Below are 21,329 nucleotides of genomic sequence, written 5' to 3'. Positions count from 1 at the left end.
TAGAGATAAAATTGTAATTTAGTGGCAAATTGTGTATTTTTGTTTAAAATCACCGCAAGTTTACTCGAGCACATTAAGAACAGGAGAAAATAACACAGACTGAAAGACGGGATTGAATCATCACAGGAGACCACGATGGGAAAAGACTCTTCAAGTAGAGGAGATTCATGCTCTGAGCCGGGGCCAGGACCTTCAGCAGGAGACCTCGAGACCTTCAGCAGGAAACCTCGAGACCTTCAGCAGGAAACCTCGAGACCTTCAGCAGGAGACCTCGAGACCTTCAGCAGGAGACCTCGAGACCTTCAGCAGGAGACCTCGAGACCTTCAGCAGGAAACCTCGAGACCTTCAGCAGGAGACCTCGAGACCTTCAGCAGGAGACCTCGAGACCTTCAGCAGGAGACCTCGAGACCTTCAGCAGGAGACCTCGAGACCTTCAGCAGGAGACCTCGAGACCTTCAGCAGGAGACCTCGAGACCTTCAGCAGGAAACCTCGAGACCTTCTGGAGTTTAACAGACTTGAACTCAAGTGGACTTACGGAGCCGTGGTCAAAGCTCCTGTTCGGAGAAGCAGTGCTTGTTTCTTGCAGCATTTTTTTTTTTTTTGTAACAGTCAATGCCATAGGTTCTGAGACTTGGCAGAGTTGAACCAGCAACTAAAGAGAGGCCCGAGGGCCGCTCGCCATCAGAGAGAGGGTGGGGGAGGGGGGGGGGGGGGGTGCAGCTGACGTCCAGATTGGACTCTCGATCTTCATCCACGAGTCTGAGGTCATTTTAAAGCCAGACTGGGCAAAGTTCTGAATCAGGTTTAAGTTCAATCTTCTCACTGCGACAAGGCGGAGAAGTTCGGACATCCATCGCAGAAGGAAGTTGGCTTGTCTCACTTCCTGTTTGGTAACAGCAGTAACCTCGGAGTCAAACAGCAGATGATCTTCTGTGAGAGACCAAGAACCTTGAAGGAACTCACAACCAAACCTTTGTGTGGAACCGGGAACCAAGCTGACGACTGGTCCAGGTTCTCCGGGGTTCAGTCGTCCCCATCTGCATGCTGAAGTGTCCTTGGGCAAGATACTGAACTCCAAATGCCCCTCATAGAAAAGTGTTGAACGTGACTGTGAGTGTGTAACCTGTAGTGTAAAGCGCTTTGAGTGTCATGAAGTCTAGAAAACATCTGGATGGATACAGACCATTCCCCATGATGGGATGTGTCTCATCTGATTCAGTGGAAACGTGAACAGACCTCGACTTCCTGACTGAGTTCCTGAGTTGAGTTCCTTTGGGTCCTTGGAAGCATTGGGTCAACAGACCGACCTGCGAGGGCCGATGTCGCTCAGAGTGTGGAGGCGTCCAACATGGCGTCAGAACCGATGACAGGATGCGTGAGTGTGAATTGAAGTAAAAGCTGTTGTTGGAAATCTGCCCAGTGAAGCTTTAGATCCTCGGACGTGGCTCCGACTCTACAGCGTGCTGCTCAGGATCTCCGACACTTGGGCGTTGGTTTGGTCGTCTGAATCTACGTCCTGCGCAGTGGCTCCCTCTGGCCCCTCCCCCTCCCCCCAAGACGCTGCCCCCTGCACCACCGACGCACCTGCAGCCGCCTCCTCCTCTGCGCCTCCCTCCCCGCCCCAGCCCCTCCCCTCGTGGCCCGGTGACAGCTTGTTGCAGGGCTCCACGAAGATCCTGCGGACGTGGGGGCGTGGCTCCCGCTGGCGGCCCCTCCGACTCTCAAGGACGTGGGAGGCGTGGCTAACGTAGGGGGGGCCCTGTGGGTCGGGCGGGTCCCCGAGCAGCGGAAGGCTGGTTTCAAGCTGCTTGGTGTAGACGCCCTCAGATAACGAGCCGGTGAGACTCTCCCCACTCTGGCCCCTCAGCCAGCGCTGGGGCCCACTGAAGTACTGGCCCCTGTGACTCCTGGAGAGCAGTTTGCGCTTGGCGGGGGGGTTGGTGAGGGCCCTTAGGGGAGTGACCTCCTCCTGGTGGCTCTTGGACAGGGAGAGGCTGTCCAGAGTCCTGGTGGTGTCGGACAGAGACGGGGAGAGGGGGAGGGACGGAGAGGTGGGGAGGGTCCTGGACAGGGAGGGCGATCGAGGTAAAGTGGATATACAGAGAGGGAAGTCTTTGGAGAGAGAGGGAGAGTGAGGGAGAAGGGGGGAGGAGAGAGGAGCGTCTTCAGATGTGGGCTCCTTCACCGTTGGGGAGTGGGGGGGGTCTTTGGGCGGGCAGACGCTGTACCTTCGAAGGAGAACGAGGAGACGTGTTAACAACATGGCCGACAAGGAGGAGGTCAGGTGATCGAACAAACTGATCAGCTGACCTCCGAGCTGCCGTCACCGGAACATCGTGATTTATCAACGTGAACGATAACGAGAGGTTGATGACATCATGTGACTTCCTGACAGGATCAACCAATCAGATGAACCCGTTCCTGTCAACACGACTGACATCGACCGACATTCAGAAGACGTTTGATCGTCTGATCCCGAACAGACGGACGAGTTACTGAGCATCTTCATAAAGGACGTGTCACATGGACCCGACTGACCTGAGCTCGTGGATCTGCAGCACGTCGGGGGCGCTGCCGCCCAGCGAGTGCACGGCCTGCTGGGACAGGTCCCGGGACGGGGAGTAGAGCAGGTCCAGCTCGCGGGGGCTCAGGGCGTCGCTGGAGTCGTAGTCGCTGTCCGTCGGCAGGAACACCTCCGAGGAGCCGTCCTCATCGGAGCCCAGCAGAGAGTCTGAGATCACAGACAGAGTTCAGACGGATTCATTCATCTGGAAGATAAAAGATGATCTGTGTTCTGAGGAGCGACTCACCGCTGATGGCCTTCCTCCTGTGGAGTTCAGGCGAGGGCGAAGGCGTGGGCAGGTAGTCCATGGTGGAGGAGGTGGAGTCGGTCTTCTGTTGGTCGGAGAGACTCTCCGGAGCGTTGGCGTCCACCAGGCAGGTGATGGGCGCGCCCCCCCGAGGCTGCTTGTAGCGAGCGTACTGCAGAGCGTCCGTGATCCAACGCAGGTCCCGACGCATGTCGTCCAGCTGCTACACAACACAACGATGACAACTGTGTGTGAAAAGTGTCATCACAGAAAGTGTGTGGTTGTCTGTGACACTGATTGTCACATGATGTTCTGGTTCAGTTTTATTCAAAGTGTCACGATGTCCTTTTTAAAAAGTCTAAAGATTCACACGTCCACAGTTTAAACGTCTGAACTTCAACTTCCTCAGGATCAAAGTTTTTATTTATCTACGCTTTACAAAATATCCTAACTTTCTAAACTGTATAGAAGTACAACAAATCACACCTGATGTAGGGGGTCCCTGTGAGTGTGAGTGTGTGAGTGTGTGTGTGTGTGTGTGTGTGTGTGTGTGTGTGTGTGTGTGTGTGTGTGTGTGTGTGTGTGTCTCAGTGAAAGTGGGTGGGCATAAAGATGACGGGAAGCCGTCTAATTGGTCGGTTTGTTTAGACTCTTTGGCGTCTGCTGAACTCGACATGTGGTTTTTCTTCTTCTCTTGTTTCCGCTCTGTATGACGTCTGAAGACACGAGGACACGTCAGAGGGACGTGTCCTCGTGTCTTCAACGTTTAGATTCATGAAGCTGAGACTGGATCAAAACCTTCTGTCATGTCAGCGTTGTATAAAAATATGAGGGTTTTAGGTCTTTTATGCTTCTTATGAAATCACATGATGATCAAATTTGATATATTTTCACGAGATGTGAAACAAAAACAGAAGCATCATTAACAAGTGAAGGTAAAATAAATGTCTCTGCTGGAATCAGAACAAATCGGAGTGAATCCGTTTGTGAATCAAATCGGCTGCAGATGTTTTCATCTGATGTTTTTAGTCCTGTTTAAAGTTTTCTTCCCACACGTATGAATTCAGTCTGTCACAGCCGTGTTTGTTTCAGAAACTAGTTTCCAGACTTTGTTCCTCTGTCTCCAGGTTCTACAAAGACTTTCATCTGAGGACGAAGCAGCAGAGACAGACTCGTGTGAAGCAGGAAGTCACAGAAAGAATTCTGTGAATTATAAGGATTTGACCTTTAGGATCATTTGACCTTTAGGATCATTTGACCTTTCACAGGACGAAGAGGCCCTGAGGACGTCTGCGTCTCACCTGGATGTAGTCCAGGATCAGCTGGTGTCTTTGTTTGGCTGTGGTCACCTCACTGTCGGTGATGGCCTCCCGCAGTGCCTGCTGGGTAATGAGGGCGTCCAGGTCCAGGACGGAGGACAGACGGCAGTACAGACTGATGAACTTCTCTTTGTAGGTGCAGAAATGACCTGCAGGAGGAAAAGAGACGAGACGACGACAACTTCAAAACAAAACTGAAAAAGATCAAACAGACGGAAATAAATCAACCCAGAAATAAAATATGAAGATTATTACGACAGGAAAGAAAATGGAGTTTGGTTTTTAACTGTCTGATCGTCTGTGAGTCATGTGACCTCTGAGTCTGTGAGTCATGTGACCTGTGAGTTTGTGAGTCATGTGACCTCTGACCCACTAAAACATGGAGCGTCATCTTTGTTGTGTTCTGCTGATTTCAGGTCGGACGTGAAAAACACTTTGAGTGTTCAGGTCAGTGTGTGTCTGTGTGTACAAAGAGAGAGAACTGTGCTGTGTGTGTGGGTGTTATTGACACATTTGTGTGTGTGTGTGTTTATGTGTGTGTGGGGGTCAGCGGAGAGGCCGTCCTGCTGGAGCCACAGCCCTGATTTAGTGCCTCTCTGCAGACGTGTGTGTGTGTGTGTGTGTTTGTGTGTGAACAGACTGGGCTTTGTTCCTGTCTCACACCCTCACACAAACACAAAATCACACACATTCAATCAGACACACACGCACACACACACACACACACACACGAGACACAACACTGTCCTATAAAGCTGCTGTGAACATGTTGTGTTAAATGACTTGTGTCTCGTTGCCTCTCGTCTGAATGGACATGTGAGAAGTGTCCACCTGGTTCCTTCAGCTCAGTGGTGTGTGTCTGTGTGTGTCTGTGTGTGTCTGTGTGTCTGTGCTGTCCAGACGCACACGCACACTCTCCACTGATCAACAACCTTATTTAACTGTATTTGCATTAAAGTGATTTGATTGGCCGTTGATGCATTTCAGTGTCATGTGATGTCACAACCTTCAAAGTGAAGGTTGTGGGCGTGTCTGTGACACTGTGTGTGTGTGTGTGTGTGTGTGTGTGTGTGTGTGTGTGTGTGTGTGTGTGTGTGTGTGTGTGTGTGTGTGTTGTTACCCAGTTCGAACATGGGCAGGGGCAGGAGGAGGAACCCTGACAGGGGGGTGTAGGGGTTGGACTGCCCGGGGGCGGAGCAAACGTCATCGGCCGCCGGCAGCAGCAGCAGGAAGGAGACGCCGTGACCGAGCTCCACCACTTCCTGGCTGTAGACACGGAAGTGACGGGCCTGAGGACGCACACGCCAGTAACATGTCAACATTACATACAAAATAAAACAATGGACCAAAACCCTCGTTCTGTTTTATGGACGTCTCCTGGAGGCTTCTGGCCACACCCACCTGGTGCAGCGGTTGGTTGATGAGCTTCAGCAGAGACTTGATCGCCGTCTGCAGCTCGTAGAACAGTAAGGGGGCGTGGCTCTCCTCGCCCTCCGTCCTGCCGGGCTCCCTCTCTCCGGCCGCTGACAGCTTCTGGATCCAGTCCCACTCGTCCCTGAGCACAACACACACAGACAGACACACAAACAAACACACACACATGAGTGCAGTGTTTCAGCAGCGCCTTCCAGCTCTGAGCCAATCAGGTGTCAGCGTGTGTGGAACGTACCTGGACACGTTGGCGTTCTCCCGGACGCGGGTGTGGCAAAGCATGTTGGGAGTTCGCTGGGACACCAGGACCCGGATCTGGTCCACGGAGCTGCTGAGCTTCAGGAAGCCGAGGTAGAGGCCGGGCGCCAGGCGGTGAGTGCCACGCCGCTGGTACGCCAAGATGTCCTGAGGTCAGAGACAGGAGGCGTGTCACTCCACCGGTCCCCACTAGAGACATGAGCCACTGGGAGGGGGGCTCCTTCCTCACCTGGATGGTGATGATGAGGATGTCCAGGGCGTAGGGCTCCTCGGGCGTGGACAGAGACTTCCTCTGGCTCTGCAGCTTCGTCACCTGCAGCCACCTCCCGCCGGCCGGCTGCCCCCCCGCCTCCTGCACCGTCACCAGCAGCACGTTCCCGTGGCGATCCTTGATGGGCTCGTAGTGGACGCGGCCCAGGTTGTGAGTTCCCAGCAGGTTCTGATGGTTTGGTTAATGGTCACATGACATGAGAGCAGTTCAAGTGAACGTTGTTGTAGCAGCTGCACAGTAACGAATGGAATCTGGATTATCTCTGTATTTAATTAACATCATCGTCATTCTGAATCAAACAGCTTCAGTTTGTGTTTGTTGAACCGGATGAATCCGGTGGATCCTGACCTGCAGCTGAGCGGCGGCGGTCAGCATCTTGTGTCGAGCCTGCAGCGTGGACGAGGACGACATGGAGACGGACATGCTCTGTCTCAGCCAGCGCACGTCCTCCCACATACAGGACAGCTGGAGACAGAGGAGACACAATCACCACAGAACAACAAACCTGGTTCTCATCTGATGACGTTCAACTCAGAGGAGGCTCAAGGTCACAGAGCTCCGCCCCTCGCCAGGCGGCTCAAGGTCACAGAGCTCCGCCCCTCGCCAGGCGGCTCAAGGTCACAGAGCTCCGCCCCTCGCCAGGCGGCTCAAGGTCACAGAGCTCCGCCCCTCGCCAGCCGGCGGTGCTGTACCTTGGTGAACCAGAGGAAGTCCTGCATGAGGGAGCTGCTGTAGGAGTCGTCCACCTCCACGATGGGGATCTGATCCTCGGCCGTCACCAACAAACTGTCCTTATGGTAGAAGATGGCCGCCAGATAAATCCCCCTGCAGACACACAGGATGGAACGATCCAGGAAGTGAAGCTGGACTTTAATAATCTGTTTTTTAATTTGTGTTTCCTAAAATGAATGTCTTTCCTTTCTTTATGTTAATAAATAAATAAATCCTCCTCAGTGGTTTTTAAATGGATTTAATAACTTGAAAATTAAGATACATTCTTCTGAATCAGCAACCCTAACCCGGCTGATCCACTTCACGAACCTTCAGAATAAAACAAACCTCTTCAGAGTCTTCACGAACTTGTTGGACGAGTTGAACAGATGTTTGATGCTCCTGGAGACCGACTGCTTCCTGCTCGGGTTCTGGAGCTTGGACGCGTCTGAGGACAAGAGAAGAAGAGAATCTGGTTAGAGAAAAAGTTTGATCTAAAACTTTCTGATCAATAAAGCATTACTTTATAAAGTAAAGAGTCTTATTTGTGCGGGCCGAGCCTCCTGAGTGCTCTGAGGTCACCAGGGTCGACTCGCTCGCTCTTATCTCCTTCATTCTGCCTCTCTCTCTTCCCGCCGTCCTCCGGCCACTCAGCGATGCCAATCTCCAGACCGCAGCGCCCCCTGTTGTACTTTGGCTAATTAGGCGTCACATAATTACCGTCCAGTAAACAGAGGCTCACAGACGGGCGGCTGGTTACGGGTGACGACTGGTCGGTGGGTCACAGGCGGAGGAGGACAAACAGGAAGTAGAACTACTGTGGTTGGAATCCTTCGCCACCAAGTGTAGTTCCTGTGTATAAACTTCTACATCCTTGTTTTCCACATTCATATGAAGTCACTGAAACAGAATCACTGTCCGAGTCACAACTGATCACGATCAACCGGCCACCCTGGGGTTTGAAGCCACCGTGACCTTTGACCTCCAAAATCCAATCGGTTCAAACCTGAGTTCATATTTTTACCAAATTTGAGGAAATTCACGCTGCATTCACATGATGAGACGGCGGGGGGGGGGGTATATAGTTCAGTGTGAACTGTGCTCTAAATTTATATCAGATTATAGTATATTACATTATGATATTATATCATATCACATTAGCTGATTAGTTCACATCCACGACATCCTTCAGGACAGACACACCAGGACACACCTGGAGACACGTGGACACACCAGGACTCAGACACGTGGACTCACCCCCGCAGCAGTAGTGTGTGTGCGTGGCTCGGACCTGCTGCAGCAGACGCTCCATGGCCTCGATGTGTCCTCGTCTCTTCGGCTCCCGCCCGTCACTCTCCCTCCAATCTGAGCAGCCAATCAGAAGAGAGACGTAAACATGTTAATAAAAAACTGTCGGTGAATAAATTCACTTGAATTTATTCACTGACAGTTTTTAAATGGAGATTTTAGATATTTCAGTGTCGTCTTCTGTCTCTGTACAACTCACACACACACAGACACACTCACACACACACACATTCTCACTCTCACACACACACACACATTCTCACTCACACACACACACAGACAGTCTCACTCACATACACACACATTCTCACTCTCACTCACACACAGGCATTCTCACTCACACACACACACACACACACAGACAGTCTCACTCACATACACACACATTCTCACTCTCACTCACACACAGGCATTCTCACTCACACACACACACACACACACAGACACACTACACGCACACACATTCTCACTCACACACACTCACACACACAGACACACTACACACACACACACATTCTCACTCTCACTCACACACACAGACACACTACACACACAATGAGACTGAACACACAGCTCAAGGACGATCAGAGAAAGATGGTTGTGATGATGTAACCGATGTTCCAGAGCGTTTCTAAGAGACGAGGAATAAAGAGATTATCGACCAGGTGTCATCAGTCTGTGGTGAGTCTGTGGTGAGTCTGTGATGAGTCTGTGGTGAGTCTGTGGTGAGTCTGTGATGACTCTGTGATGAGTCTGTGATGAGTCTGTGATGAGTCTGTGGTGAGTCTGAGATGAGTCTGTGATGAGTCTGTGGTGAGTCTGTGATGAGTCTGTGATGAGTCTGTGATGAGTCTGTGATGAGTCTGTGGTGAGTCTGTGGTGAGTCTGTGGTGAGTCTGTGATGAGTCTGTGATGAGTCTGTGATGAGTCTGTGGTGAGTCTGTGATGAGTCTGTGATGAGTCTGTGATGAGTCTGTGGTGAGTCTGTGATGAGTCTGTGATGAGTCTGTGGTGAGTCTGTGATGAGTCTGTGATGAGTCTGTGATGAGTCTGTGGTGAGTCAGTGATGAGTCTGTGATGAGTCTGTGATGAGTCTGTGATGAGTCTGTGATGAGTCTGTGGTGAGTCTGTGATGAGTCTGTGATGAGTCTGTGGTGAGTCTGTGATGAGTCTGTGGTGAGTCTGTGATGAGTCTGTGATGAGTCTGTGATGAGTCTGAGATGAGTCTGTGATGAGTCTGAGATGAGTCTGTGGTGAGTCTGTGATGAGTCTGTGGTGAGTCTGTGATGAGTCTGTGGTGAGTCTGTGGTGAGTCTGTGGTGAGTCTGTGATGAGTCTGTGGTGAGTCTGTGGTGAGTCTGTGGTGAGTCTGTGATGAGTCTGTGATGAGTCTGTGGTGAGTCTGTGGTGAGTCTGTGGTGAGTCTGTGGTGAGTCAGTGATGAGTCTGTGGTGAGTCTGTGATGAGTCTGTGATGAGTCTGTGGTGAGTCTGTGATGAGTCTGTGATGAGTCTGTGGTGAGTCTGTGGTGAGTCTGTGATGAGTCTGTGATGAGTCTGTGATGAGTCTGTGGTGAGTCTGTGGTGAGTCTGTGGTGAGTCAGTGATGAGTCTGTGGTGAGTCTGTGATGAGTCTGTGGTGAGTCTGTGGTGAGTCTGTGGTGAGTCAGTGATGAGTCTGTGGTGAGTCTGTGATGAGTCTGTGATGAGTCTGTGGTGAGTCTGTGATGAGTCTGTGATGAGTCTGTGATGAGTCTGTGATGAGTCTGTGGTGAGTCTGTGGTGAGTCTGTGATGAGTCTTTGGTGAGTCTGTGGTGAGTCTGTGATGAGTCTGTGGTGAGTCTGTGGTGAGTCTGTGATGAGTCTTTGGTGAGTCTGTGGTGAGTCTGTGGTGAGTCTGTGATGAGTCTGTGATGAGTCTGTGATGAGTCTGTGGTGAGTCTGTGGTGAGTCTGTGATGAGTCTGTGATGAGTCAGTGGTGAGTCTGTGGTGAGTCTGTGGTGAGTCTGTGGTGAGTCTGTGGTGAGTCTGTGATGAGTCTCTGATGAGTCTGTGATGAGTCTGTGGTGAGTCTGTGATGAGTCTGTGATGAGTCTGTGGTGAGTCTGTGGTGAGTCTGTGGTGAGTCTGTGGTGAGTCAGTGATGAGTCTGTGATGAGTCTGTGATGAGTCTGTGATGAGTCAGTGATGAGTCTGTGGTGAGTCAGTGATGAGTCAGTGATGAGTCTGTGGTGAGTCTGTGATGAGTCTGTGATGAGTCAGTGATGAGTCAGTGATGAGTCTGTGATGAGTCTGTGATGAGTCTGTGATGAGTCTGTGATGAGTCTGTGGTGAGTCAGTGATGAGTCAGTGATGAGTCTGTGATGAGTCTGTGATGAGTCTGTGATGAGTCAGTGATGAGTCTGTGGTGAGTCTGTGATGAGTCTGTGATGAGTCTTTTCTACTGACGTGAATGTTAAGATTCTCAGAACAGAAGTAGAGGATGATTGTCCTGATGTTACGAAGTCAAAAGCTCATGAAATGATGAATTTCACCAGATTTTTAAAGGACGAAGAATACGTGTTGGGAGGATGAGGAGGAGGAAGAGGAGGAGGAGGAGGAGGAGGAGGAGGAGGAGGAGGAGGAGGAGGAGGAGGAGGAACTCACTGGAAGGAGCTGCAGATGGGGGGAGTGAGGAGGTGGGCGGACCCCAGCCCTTCATGTTAAAGGCCGACACTCGAACGTAGTAGAGTCGACCCTGAAAGATAAAAAAACATCTGTTGATGAAATCACAAAGATGAAAGAGAAAGTTCTTCTTCACTGTTCAGAGGTCGGAACCTTTACAACAACAAGACGCTCTGAACATGTTCTCCTGTCACAGCTCAGGACTGTCAGTGTCCCTGAGGAGTCAGTGACTCAGCCTGGTTCACACACTTTGTGAGGACTGACAGGAACAACTGACACACATCAATCATCTTCCTCAGATCAGATCGGTTCAGACCAGGAGACGATGGGAGTTTACCGTGGTCAGACCGCTGATGGTGCACTTCAGACTCTGCAGGTTGTCCACCAGCGTCTCTCCAGCGAGGAGGGAGAAGTCCTTCAAACAGCTCCACTCCACTGCACACACACAGACACACACACACACACAAACACAGACACACACATGAACCTTCTCACTGCTCAGATCAGATGTGTGGGTCACATCATCTCCAATCGTCTATAGTTCTCTCTGATCTTCTCTAATTATCTCTAATGTTAAATCAGGAAGCAGGTGATGAGACTCAGATCAGTGAACTGATGAGGAATCGAACCTTGCTCGTGAATGAACCTGCTGATCTGTGAGAGGGACGTTCTGTTACCTCGGTATTTGGTCACCACCGTGGAGTTGAGACAGAGCGGCTCCTGAAACGAGACGCTCAGCGTGGAGCTGCTGCTCACGCTCAGACGAACCATGGACGGGGCCTCCGGCGCTCCTGAGCAGGGGCAGGGACAGAAGACACATGAGGACATCACGTATACACCCCCCCAACACAGGATAATGTTTACTGACGTTTTCTAATAGACTGCTATAGAAACTACCAGCGCAGTCACCCCCTGCTGGTCACTACACAGAAGACAGGTTTCAGGCACTAGCTTCACTTTCTAGACCTGTCATCTACATCTATTTAATTACATTTTGTATAAACAGTCTATGTTTCTGATGTATTTCCAGTGTCTCTAGGTGGCGCTGTTTGTGACTGGATATTTGTCTCCTTCTCGTCTTTCTGGTTTTAAAATGTCAACCATCTTCAGCAGTGGAGGACGTCCTGCAGAGACGTCCTCAGGTCCCCCGATGTAAGAAGACCCTTCCTGAGGAAACGTTTAACATTTGATGAATAAACGTGTAAAACTCTGATGAGCTTTATTCAGGTTAATGAGACGTCATGTGACAACAACAGACATCTGAGTCTCCTGTCTGTGACCTTCAGGTCGCTGAGGTCAGAGGTCAGAGGCCTCAGTTATAATTGAGCTTACGCAAAATCTTTCAGACAAGATTTTGTGCGACGCCCCTTTTCATGAACAGGAAGTGGTGATGCAGACGTGAGGAGGTGAATTGAATCCAGATTATTGATCCACTTCATCATTAAACTTAAAACCAACAGTTTTATTTCTGTTCCATAAAAACCTTCAACTTAAAGCAAATCACTGTAACACAGAATAACAGTTAAATCTTCTATAATAAGTGCGACTTCAGATTTCATGTAATGTGTCTGTGTGTGTGCAACGGAATATTAATGAATAAACACTGACACCTTTGTGCGTACACCATTTTCAGCTTTTGTGCACGCGTAGACTTTAAGTGTGGTTTTATAAAAGCGTCCCGGGTCAGTTGAGAGCTCAGAGTCCAGGTTCCAGAACAGCTGACGTCCTGCAGGACACTGGTGTGTCACCAGTTAGACTCACGTGCGTGCTGGAAGCCAGTGCTCATGCGTTTGTACAGCTTGCTCCTCCACTCCCAGATCCTCAGCTGCTTGTCCTTGTGACAGGCCTCCAGCGACAGGCCGTCCCTCTGGGCCTGAGCCGCCAGGTCCGAGGCCCGGCGCTCCGCCTCCAGCACCAGAGAGCTGAGGTGGGCCTCCCGACTCGCCACGCTCACGACTGCAACACACACACACACACACACACACACACACACACACACACACACATTTGATGAAATAAAGACAGTTTTATAGTAGAAGTGATTTTTACTCAAACTATTCCTGATGATTAAATAAAGTTTACAGAGGAACTCTTCAGATTCTGTCGTCACAACAGGAAACGACCAATCGCCTCCTCCATGTTAGCAGATGGGAACTGGACCCCCCCAAAAAATCTGTTCACGTTAAAAACATTTTCACTAACAGTGACTTTATATTCAGTCATTGGTGCATCACTGCCTCCTGGTGGACTGGAGTCGTCAGTTCATGCTTCGTTCTGCAGGAACCTTGAGTTCCCTGCTTTTAAAAGTTTCAGGGAACTTTTGTAGTGGGGGGGGGTTCAGTCTTGAATGTGACAGACCATAGCAAATACACAACATGTATGAGCTTCTGTTAACTTTTCATGAGTAACAGACTCAGCTCTGTTTGTGTGAGTGTGTCTGTGTGTGTATATGTGTGTGTCCTCTACATTTGTCACGGTGAAACTCTCTCTCTGCTGCCAACTCGCCCAAACACTGCGGCTGTGCTGCTCGCCCCCCCGCTCACTCTCCGCTCCACTTCTTAGTCACGGCCAGTGACAGCAACACAAACAAACAACAACACCCTCATTCACACGCACACGCACACGCACACACACACGCACACGCACACACACACCTGAAAGAGCCAATCAATCACTGAGCAGTTCAGGGATCCATCTGACGACTCATCCACTCTCACAGTGATGGTGCATTCCAGTGCTGTTGGAATAATCTGGAAAACTCAGCTCCCAACTGAGCAGAGTTACGTTTGCTCAGGTATTAACAAACAAGTCGGTGAATATTTTGCTAAAATACTTGTTGATATTAAGAACCACAAAATCTGGATGAATGTGGAGTATCAGCTAAATTACAACTGTTCACGTGTAATAGATTACTATCAATTTAAAACTATGTTCTTCAAAGATGTTTTTAACGTCACACAAACCACTGAGTAGTTAGAAAAGTACAATAGTTCACAAATTAAAATCTGAAGCTCCTGAAGTTCCATTAATCTACAGATCAACACATGTGATGTGTGTGTTTTCTCTCTTTTAGCTCCGTGTTTGGTTTCCTCCACATTCTCGTTAACTGCTAAATAAATGATCGTCTAAACGAACGCACACATTGTGATGAAACATCGTCCTGTGGAATCACATCAGAGCTCCGGGTAAACAAAGAAACACAATGATGATGTCACATCAGATCAATACATGAAAATAATACGGGGAAATTAATCATCTTCACTTTGATTTAGTTTGAAATATTCTTTAGTATAATTATCCATAATCTGAACTTTTACTTCTTTTAAAATATTTGTATCTTATATAAAGACAAAACTTTAGTTCTTGAGTTTAAATATGTTTGTTTTCTTTTAATATTTGAGTGTTTCAAACGAGTGTATGAACTGTACAAACAAACACACACACACACACACACACACACACACACACACACACTGTCAGCTGGCTGATTTACTTGGCTCTTGAGGAATGACATAAACAGAGAGCAGCAGGTCTCAGGAGGGAAACAGCCGCCGTGTTTACTCTGTGTCTGTTGACTTGGATGGGATGGTACCGCCGCTCGGCACCCGCACCGCTGCGTGGACGGCTGCCCCCCCCCCCAACGCAACAATAAATCACTTAGCTGTAATTGCCCCCGGCCTTACATGCATCATTGGAAAAGTTAAACCATTAAACGAAAAACCTTATTAAAGCTGTTGGACGGGGAGTCACACAAGAGGCCCGCTGTAAAGTGTCCACTGTTTGTCTCTCAGACACACACACACACACACACACACACACACAGATGCACAAGTGGGGGCTAATGTTTTTTTTTAGGAGTAAGGTAAGAACCACCTGTCTTTATGGACGACAACAGGGAGACTGATGGAGAGGAAACTGTGTGTGTGTCTGTGGGGGGGGGGGGGGGGGGGGGGGGGGGGGGTAGCAGAGCCATTCAGCTCGGGGTAGAGGGCCCCAGACGGAGCAGCAGACACACACAGGCCCTGTGTGAGCCACAGCAACACACACACACACACATACACGTTTCTACCTCTATCTTAATGAGGACACTCATTGACATAATACATTCCCTAGCCCCTCCCCCTAACCATCACAACTAATGTCTAACACAAACCCAGTCCAGCCCTCAGTCAGTCCATTATAAGTAGGTCAGAATTACAAAATGTCCTCACAAAGATATCTGTACAAGTACACACACAGACACAGACACACACTTTCACTCTGAACAAACTGATCAGAAACATGAACCCATCTTTCTTTTTTATTTGGTCCATGTCCCTTCTGATAACATGGAGGAGGAGAGGTCTATGACCTGTACTGCCACCAGGGGGCGATCCGGATTATTGGCTTGATTTTGGAGGAGCTGTCATGTCCTCACATGTTTGTTATTGTCATAAACTTCGGACTGTGAGCTGCCCTCTAGTGGACGTATTGACAGTACTCACAGTGAGGACTCTCCTTGCCGCCGGCCTTCAGCAGCAGTTTGGCGATGGGCGTGTTGTTGGTCATGATGGCGATGTCCAGCGGCGTCAGGCCCTGGCTGTTGGGGGAGTTCAGGTCCAGCTCCTCGGCCGAGAATTGATAGAGAAGAATCTGCACCGTGTCCAGGTCCTGCTGCTCCACCGCCTCGAAGATGCAGTCGCTGCCCTGCATGGCCTGCAGGGGGCGACAGCCGACGTTCATCACATGACACAGGAAATCAAAGAGATAAAGTTCAAACCTCCTGCAGAGAATCACTGAGTCATTTGGATAAAGATTTAAATTAAACATGGAATCACAGGTTTTTCACTGCACAACGATTCTTAAGGCACTAGCCCCTCCCCCTCTAAGTGTTTACATTAGGAATAAGGACGGGGGGGGGAACCATGTGACCAGAGGAGACCGTTACGTTCACACTACTTTTGGCCGCTCGTTTTTTTCTGTACCAATAACTGTACAAATAATTACACTTAAATTGAAATATGATTTAAAACATAAGCAAATCTGTGCCCATGAGTTTTGGTCCCAACTGGATTAGTTGGTTTTACATGTATAATGATATTGCAGTACTTTTCTCAATATGTTCTGAGCAAGAATATTGGTATAATGCGTTTTCTTTTCCTCCTGTTATTTACTACACTGAGTTACTGTCTGATATATTGTCTCATAGGATTAATATGCTCCTGCTCGGGGACACAGGGGCAGATTCGCTGTTACAGCTAACCCTGAAAAAAATTAACATTATTCTCTGAGAGGAAACAAACATCAGTGAAGCTGGAGAAGGTTCGTTTCCCACCAGGTGAAGAATCAGCTTCTCAGATCAGCTGCACGGAGGAAAAGGTTTTAAAGAGACAGGAGCTCAGGTGTTTGAGACAGAGGCTGAAGAGAGGAGCAGCAGCGACGGAAGAAACTTTAGAGCTACAACACAAATCAAATGATCAACATGAAGATGAACAGAATATTTCTTTCTACTTTATCTCAGATCGAAAAAACACTGATGTCAAACTGTTCGTCACTTTGATTTCTTATTTTAATAAATTGAATATCTGGATTCTTCCGATTTCAGACGGTTCAGTGACATCGTCTGAGACTTTTGTTTCCCCCCTCCCCCCTCCCCCCCACCAACCTCTTTTTTCAATCTGTGACTGGTCTGTAAATGTCAGCAGGCTGCGCACACACACACACACACACACACACACACACACACACACACACACACACACACACACACTATAACCTGCATCACCCGTCACACACGATGAATCTTAGTGACCAGATTTCGCAGGGATGTTGTGATGATGGCGACAGACATGAAGAAGTGGCGTGAAGAGCGAGAACGCTGCTTCACGCTGAAACTAAATGAGTGACACCTTCCATCAGCGCCTCAGCGCCCTTGAGCAAGGTGTTTCAAAAGAGTTTTTACAATTTAGCGATAAGCTGTTTGTACATGAAGTGAAAACAGAGACTCCAGACGCTGACAGACGGCTGCTTGATGTAACCGCCGCCTGAGGCCGCCGCTAAGATCAAATTAAAGTTGTGTTAGATGGGGGGGCGGGGGGGGGGGGGGGGGGGGGGTTCAGCCTGTTAACAGAATTAGCTTCAAACCAGATCTTTATTGATCCGTCTGAGTCAGACATCAGCAGCCGAGCAGGTTTTCTACTGTGGATCACGATGTATTGAGCACAACACTGACCCCTGCTGGTGACCAGTTAGCTGCATGTAGCCGATGAGGAGAATAAACCATTTCTGTTTCTCCTTCGACTTCAAACGCTTCTGTTCCGACTCGTTTTATAAAAAACAACACATTCGTTGAAACAGAACAACAACATATTGGTCACACAAAGTTCAAGTGAGACTCGACACACGTTCCCTCCTCCTCCACTTCCTCCAGAAGTGAAGACGTGGTCTTGGATTGAAACGCTGCCATCTTGTGGTGATGAAGTCATTAGCAGTCAGATTCTGTTCAGTAGTGATCGTGGAGTAAAAACTACTTAAAACTAAACTGATCAGAAACAATAGAACAAACATCATCGAGATGAAAAACCTGAAATGACAGAAATCATTTAAAAAAACATTTATTAACGTCTACTTTGATTTTTTTGTTTGGTGCATGTTCCCATGTGCTTACATGGAGGAGGCTTAAGACCTATGCTACGGCCAGCCACCAGGGGGCTCCTGGGGGCCCCTGCCAGTGGATTTAGTGATTTGAATTTGAAAAATGTTTAAATACATCAACATAAGATGATTGTGTGAAGAATTTAGGGATAAAATGATCAGAGGGCTTAGGAGAGAGAGCGGGTCGTCCACTAATCAGAAGGTTGGTGGTTCGATAGCCGGGTCTTTCTGTCCGCATGCTGAAGTGTCCAAATCCTAAACTGTCCCTGACGTCATTGTGAGCTAAATATAGAGGAGCTGTTTGAATGTGTGCAAGTGAGTCGATGTGTTAAAAGCTTTGAGTCATCGTTAAAAGTCATAAATCCAGAAATGAATCAGCTGCTGCAGTTTCAGATGATTCACATCAAAGGACCCATGATGTTTGAAACTGTAAATATCATCGTGCACCGTGTGGCGTGTCAGGACTCGGCTCAGAGGGGTAGAGTGGTCGTCCTCCAACCTGAAGGTCGGCAGTTCGATCCCCAGTCTGACCCATCTGCATGCCGAAGTGTCCTTGGGCAAGATGCTGAACCTTGAATGCCCCCCCCCCCCCATAGAATAACAAAGTGCTGGGATTAGATGCACTGTGTGAATGTGTGTGTGAATGTAAAACTGTAAAGAGCTTTGAGTCATCAACACTAGAAAAGCTCTATCAATACAAAACCATTTATCATTTACCTGAGACAACGAACAAAACAAACTAAGACGACAAAGATGTGTGTTCACCAGTGGAATCAGTGGGGGGGGGGGGGGGGAGTGAAGCAAGACGAGGAGGTTTTATACGTCATGCCCCGCCTCCTGCTGCTCTACAGGCTCCGCCCCTCGCCTGGATGTTCCCACATGTTCCTGTTTGAACGAGTCGGACCCAACAACCTGCTGCTGCTCCACAAACACTGACTACACAACATGTCTGAAAGCAGCTCAGTGAACTCACAGAGGCCTTACGGAGGCGATCCGTCTTCCCGAAGAAGTAGGCATCCTCGAAGGAGGAGGTGCTTCCTCGCAGCTTCTCTGACAGGTTCCTGTAGAGGCGCTTGGCGGCGCTGGGGGAGGCCGGCCCACTGGGGCACTTCCTGGTCTGGGCCAACTGCAGGTTCTGCATCTGCTGGGTCATCACAGCCGGGAGGCGTCTGCTGGGAACCAGAGAAAAGTTAGACTGACTTCCTGCAGGAACTGAGCTCTCTAAAGACGAGTGAACGCAGGGACTGACGGCTTTAAACATTTGGATTATTATCAGTTCAGGTGGAGGAGATGAACCAGGAGGAGGTGGAGGAGGTGGGGAAGGAGCTTCTCTGCGTCACAGAAAACTGAAACTGGATGAAAAGGTGGAAGAACAGAAACTGATTCTCTGTGAGGTTAAGAAACGTCACAGAGCTTCAACCCGTCGACAGCAGAAAACCTCCAGACGTGTGATTCAGGTCGTTTCCTCCAGCAGCGAGATGATCCGTCACTAACCTTCTCCACAGCACTGTCTAACAGAGGAGGAGGAGGAGGAGGAGGAGGAGGAGGAGGAGGGAGGAGGGAGGTGGAGGAGGAAGTGGAGGAGGAGGAGGAGGTGGAGGAGGAGGAGGAGGAGGAGGAGGAGGAAGTGGAGGAGGAGGGAGTGGAGGAGGTGGAGGAGGAGGAGGAGGTGTGGAGGAGGAGGAGGAGGAGGAGGAGGAGGAAGTGGAGGAGGAGGAGGAGGGAGGAGGAGGAGGAGGAAGTGGAGGAGGAGGAGGAGGAGGAGGAGGAGGAGGTGGAGGAGGAGGAGGAGGAGGAGGAGGAGGAAGTGGAGGAGGAGGAGGAGGTGGAGGGTGTAGGGATGAAGCTGTCAGTTGTCTTTGACAGGACAAACATGGTGGACGTGCTCTGACTCTGATTTATTCTTCAGTTGCAGGTTTTAGCTTCGTCAAAGGTTCTGGGAGGTTCTGTCCAGTCTTTGTGCCCCCCCCCCCCCGCTGATTGGTTCCTTCTCTCTGCACCGAGCCTTAATGTGACTCTTTGTCCAACCTGAGTCCAGAGTCCAATCTGGGGTGATGATCGTCATCCTCCTCCTTCCTGTCTCACCCGAGCTCGGTCGCAGCAGCAGGTTCATCATGTGATCCCGAGCAGCCTCGCCCGATGGATCCCGGGTCCTGATGGGATGTGTAGTCCATCGACTCTGTGTGGACTTCATGTCCCTCCCCTGACGTCTCTATGTCTAGAGAACCTCCAACAGAACTTGTCCAGGAAGATCCTGCTCAGCCCTCACACCCGACAGAGGTTTGACCTGAGCCTCCAGCTGCTCGTACCCTGGTTCCTTCAGCCACGACCCAACGATCTGGGAGCGTCCGATCTACTGTTCATCTATTTCAAGTGTTCTTCAAAATGAATCTCGTCAGTTTCTTCTGGAATACGTGAAGAACCTTGATGCTGCTCTGTGCTGCTTCAGCTGAAAGTGAATTTGAACCTGACTGTTGACCTTTAAAACTCGTTAATGAGGTCACAGCTGTCAGTCACACAAACACTCACACGTCTACTTCTTCAGACGGTTTTCAGCAAATCTCTCAAATCTGTGAGGAGACACAACTCAGCTGTAATAAGACCGAACGCTCAAACCTGAGGATTTAACTCTGGAGTTATTTTTTTATTCCACTTCTCTTTTCTTCTGTGGAGTTTTTCTGTCGCAGGTTCCTGCTTCAGGAACTTTGAGTCGAGTTTGAATTAAATCTTCTTGTTGAAAACCAGCGTCGACACACAGGGGAGGAGGTTTGACTCTGATCTTCATCCTGATGAACACGAGCTCATCACAGCTTCTGTTTCCTCCTGTTGGATGAAACTACAGCGAGAAAAAGACTGAGCCGACATCCGAGCAGGAAGTGAAGGTAGACACACACACACACAGACACACACACAACACACACACACACAAGACACACACATCTGATCCAGAGTTGACCCGTCGCTCGACATCATAACCCAACAGCACTGCAGGTTACCATGGCAACAGGAGTGATGCTTCAGGCTGACCAGTAGGTAACCCTGTGTGTGTGTGTGTGTGTGTGTGTGTGTGTGTGTTGTGTGTGTGTGTGTGTGTGTGTGTGTGTGTGTGTGTGTGTGTGTGTGTGTGCGCTCACCTGTCCAGACTGAGTGAGGTTCGGGGTCTCAGGTCTCTAATCAGAGCATCTCCAGCCGCTCTCTGGTTCCACCTCCACCGTGAGATCTTAGTGTCGGACCTGAGCCAAAGAGAGAGAGGTGTGTGAGAGCCAGAGGAGATCAGATCCTCACCTCGTCCTCCTGAGTCCAGACTCCTCAGATCAAACGTCCAGCTCGTCCTCCGTCGTGTCCGTCTGTCCCCAGAGACACTTCACAGCCTGATCACTTTCTCTGATTCTGCTGGGACACGATGGATCTCACAAGTGATCATTTGATCAAACGTCTCCTGCCACCAGTGAACTGGTTTTGTTTCCCCGGCTGAGACGCAGCAGCGCTCGGAGCTGGACGCTCGTGTCCTACAGATCCTGGTCCACCTGACGACAGCTGTCACATCCAAAGTGACGCTCAGAAGTTCCAAGATGCTTTCAAGTGCCATGAAGAAGTGTGAGCCCGGTTTCCTCTCCCGGTGAGACCCTGGAGGACAAGGCTGATCAGCAGCAGATCCATCCCAGCGTCAGAGCTCCTCCGCTGGGTTCAGACTCTCTGACTGACGCCTCTTCTCTCTGGATCATCTCCGTGGTGGCAGCGCTGGGGGGTGGGGAGGAGCTGAGTGTGTGTGTGGGGAGGGGGGGGGGGGGGGTGATGCTCAGTCCTGAGTTCAGATGAGTGAGGGAGCGTCTCTATCTGGAGCTGCAGCTCCGACTGACTGTGGTGACACCTGTCACCGGCAAACGCATCGCAGCACATCAGCACGAGAGAGAGAGGGGA

The 21,329-nt window shown here is 49.7% G+C and overlaps 1 protein-coding gene across 1 annotated transcript; it reads right to left on the bottom strand.

Moving 5' to 3' along the window:
* Positions 1–1,455: 1,455 nt before the first annotated feature.
* Positions 1,456–20,635, bottom strand: ankfn1 (ankyrin repeat and fibronectin type III domain containing 1). Its single transcript, XM_053414310.1, has 20 exons — positions 20,543–20,635; positions 18,378–18,577; positions 17,056–17,063; positions 15,260–15,461; positions 12,537–12,731; positions 11,453–11,566; positions 11,113–11,210; positions 10,758–10,848; positions 8,060–8,167; positions 7,151–7,250; positions 6,784–6,916; positions 6,440–6,556; positions 6,050–6,259; positions 5,801–5,967; positions 5,533–5,686; positions 5,252–5,420; positions 4,114–4,280; positions 2,813–3,035; positions 2,526–2,733; positions 1,456–2,230 (listed from the first exon to the last, which is right to left on the bottom strand). The coding sequence occupies exons 2-20, from the start codon at positions 18,559–18,561 to the stop codon at positions 1,456–1,458; spliced, it is 3,423 nt and encodes a 1,140-aa protein (XP_053270285.1). The 5' UTR covers positions 18,562–18,577; positions 20,543–20,635.
* Positions 20,636–21,329: the final 694 nt, after the last annotated feature.

The sequence above is a fragment of the Pleuronectes platessa genome, chromosome 21 (genome assembly GCF_947347685.1).
Source record: "Pleuronectes platessa chromosome 21, fPlePla1.1, whole genome shotgun sequence".
Lineage (NCBI taxonomy): Eukaryota > Metazoa > Chordata > Actinopteri > Pleuronectiformes > Pleuronectidae > Pleuronectes > Pleuronectes platessa.
The sequence above is the reverse complement of the archived record's forward strand: the minus strand, read 5'-3'. Positions and strand labels throughout refer to the sequence as shown.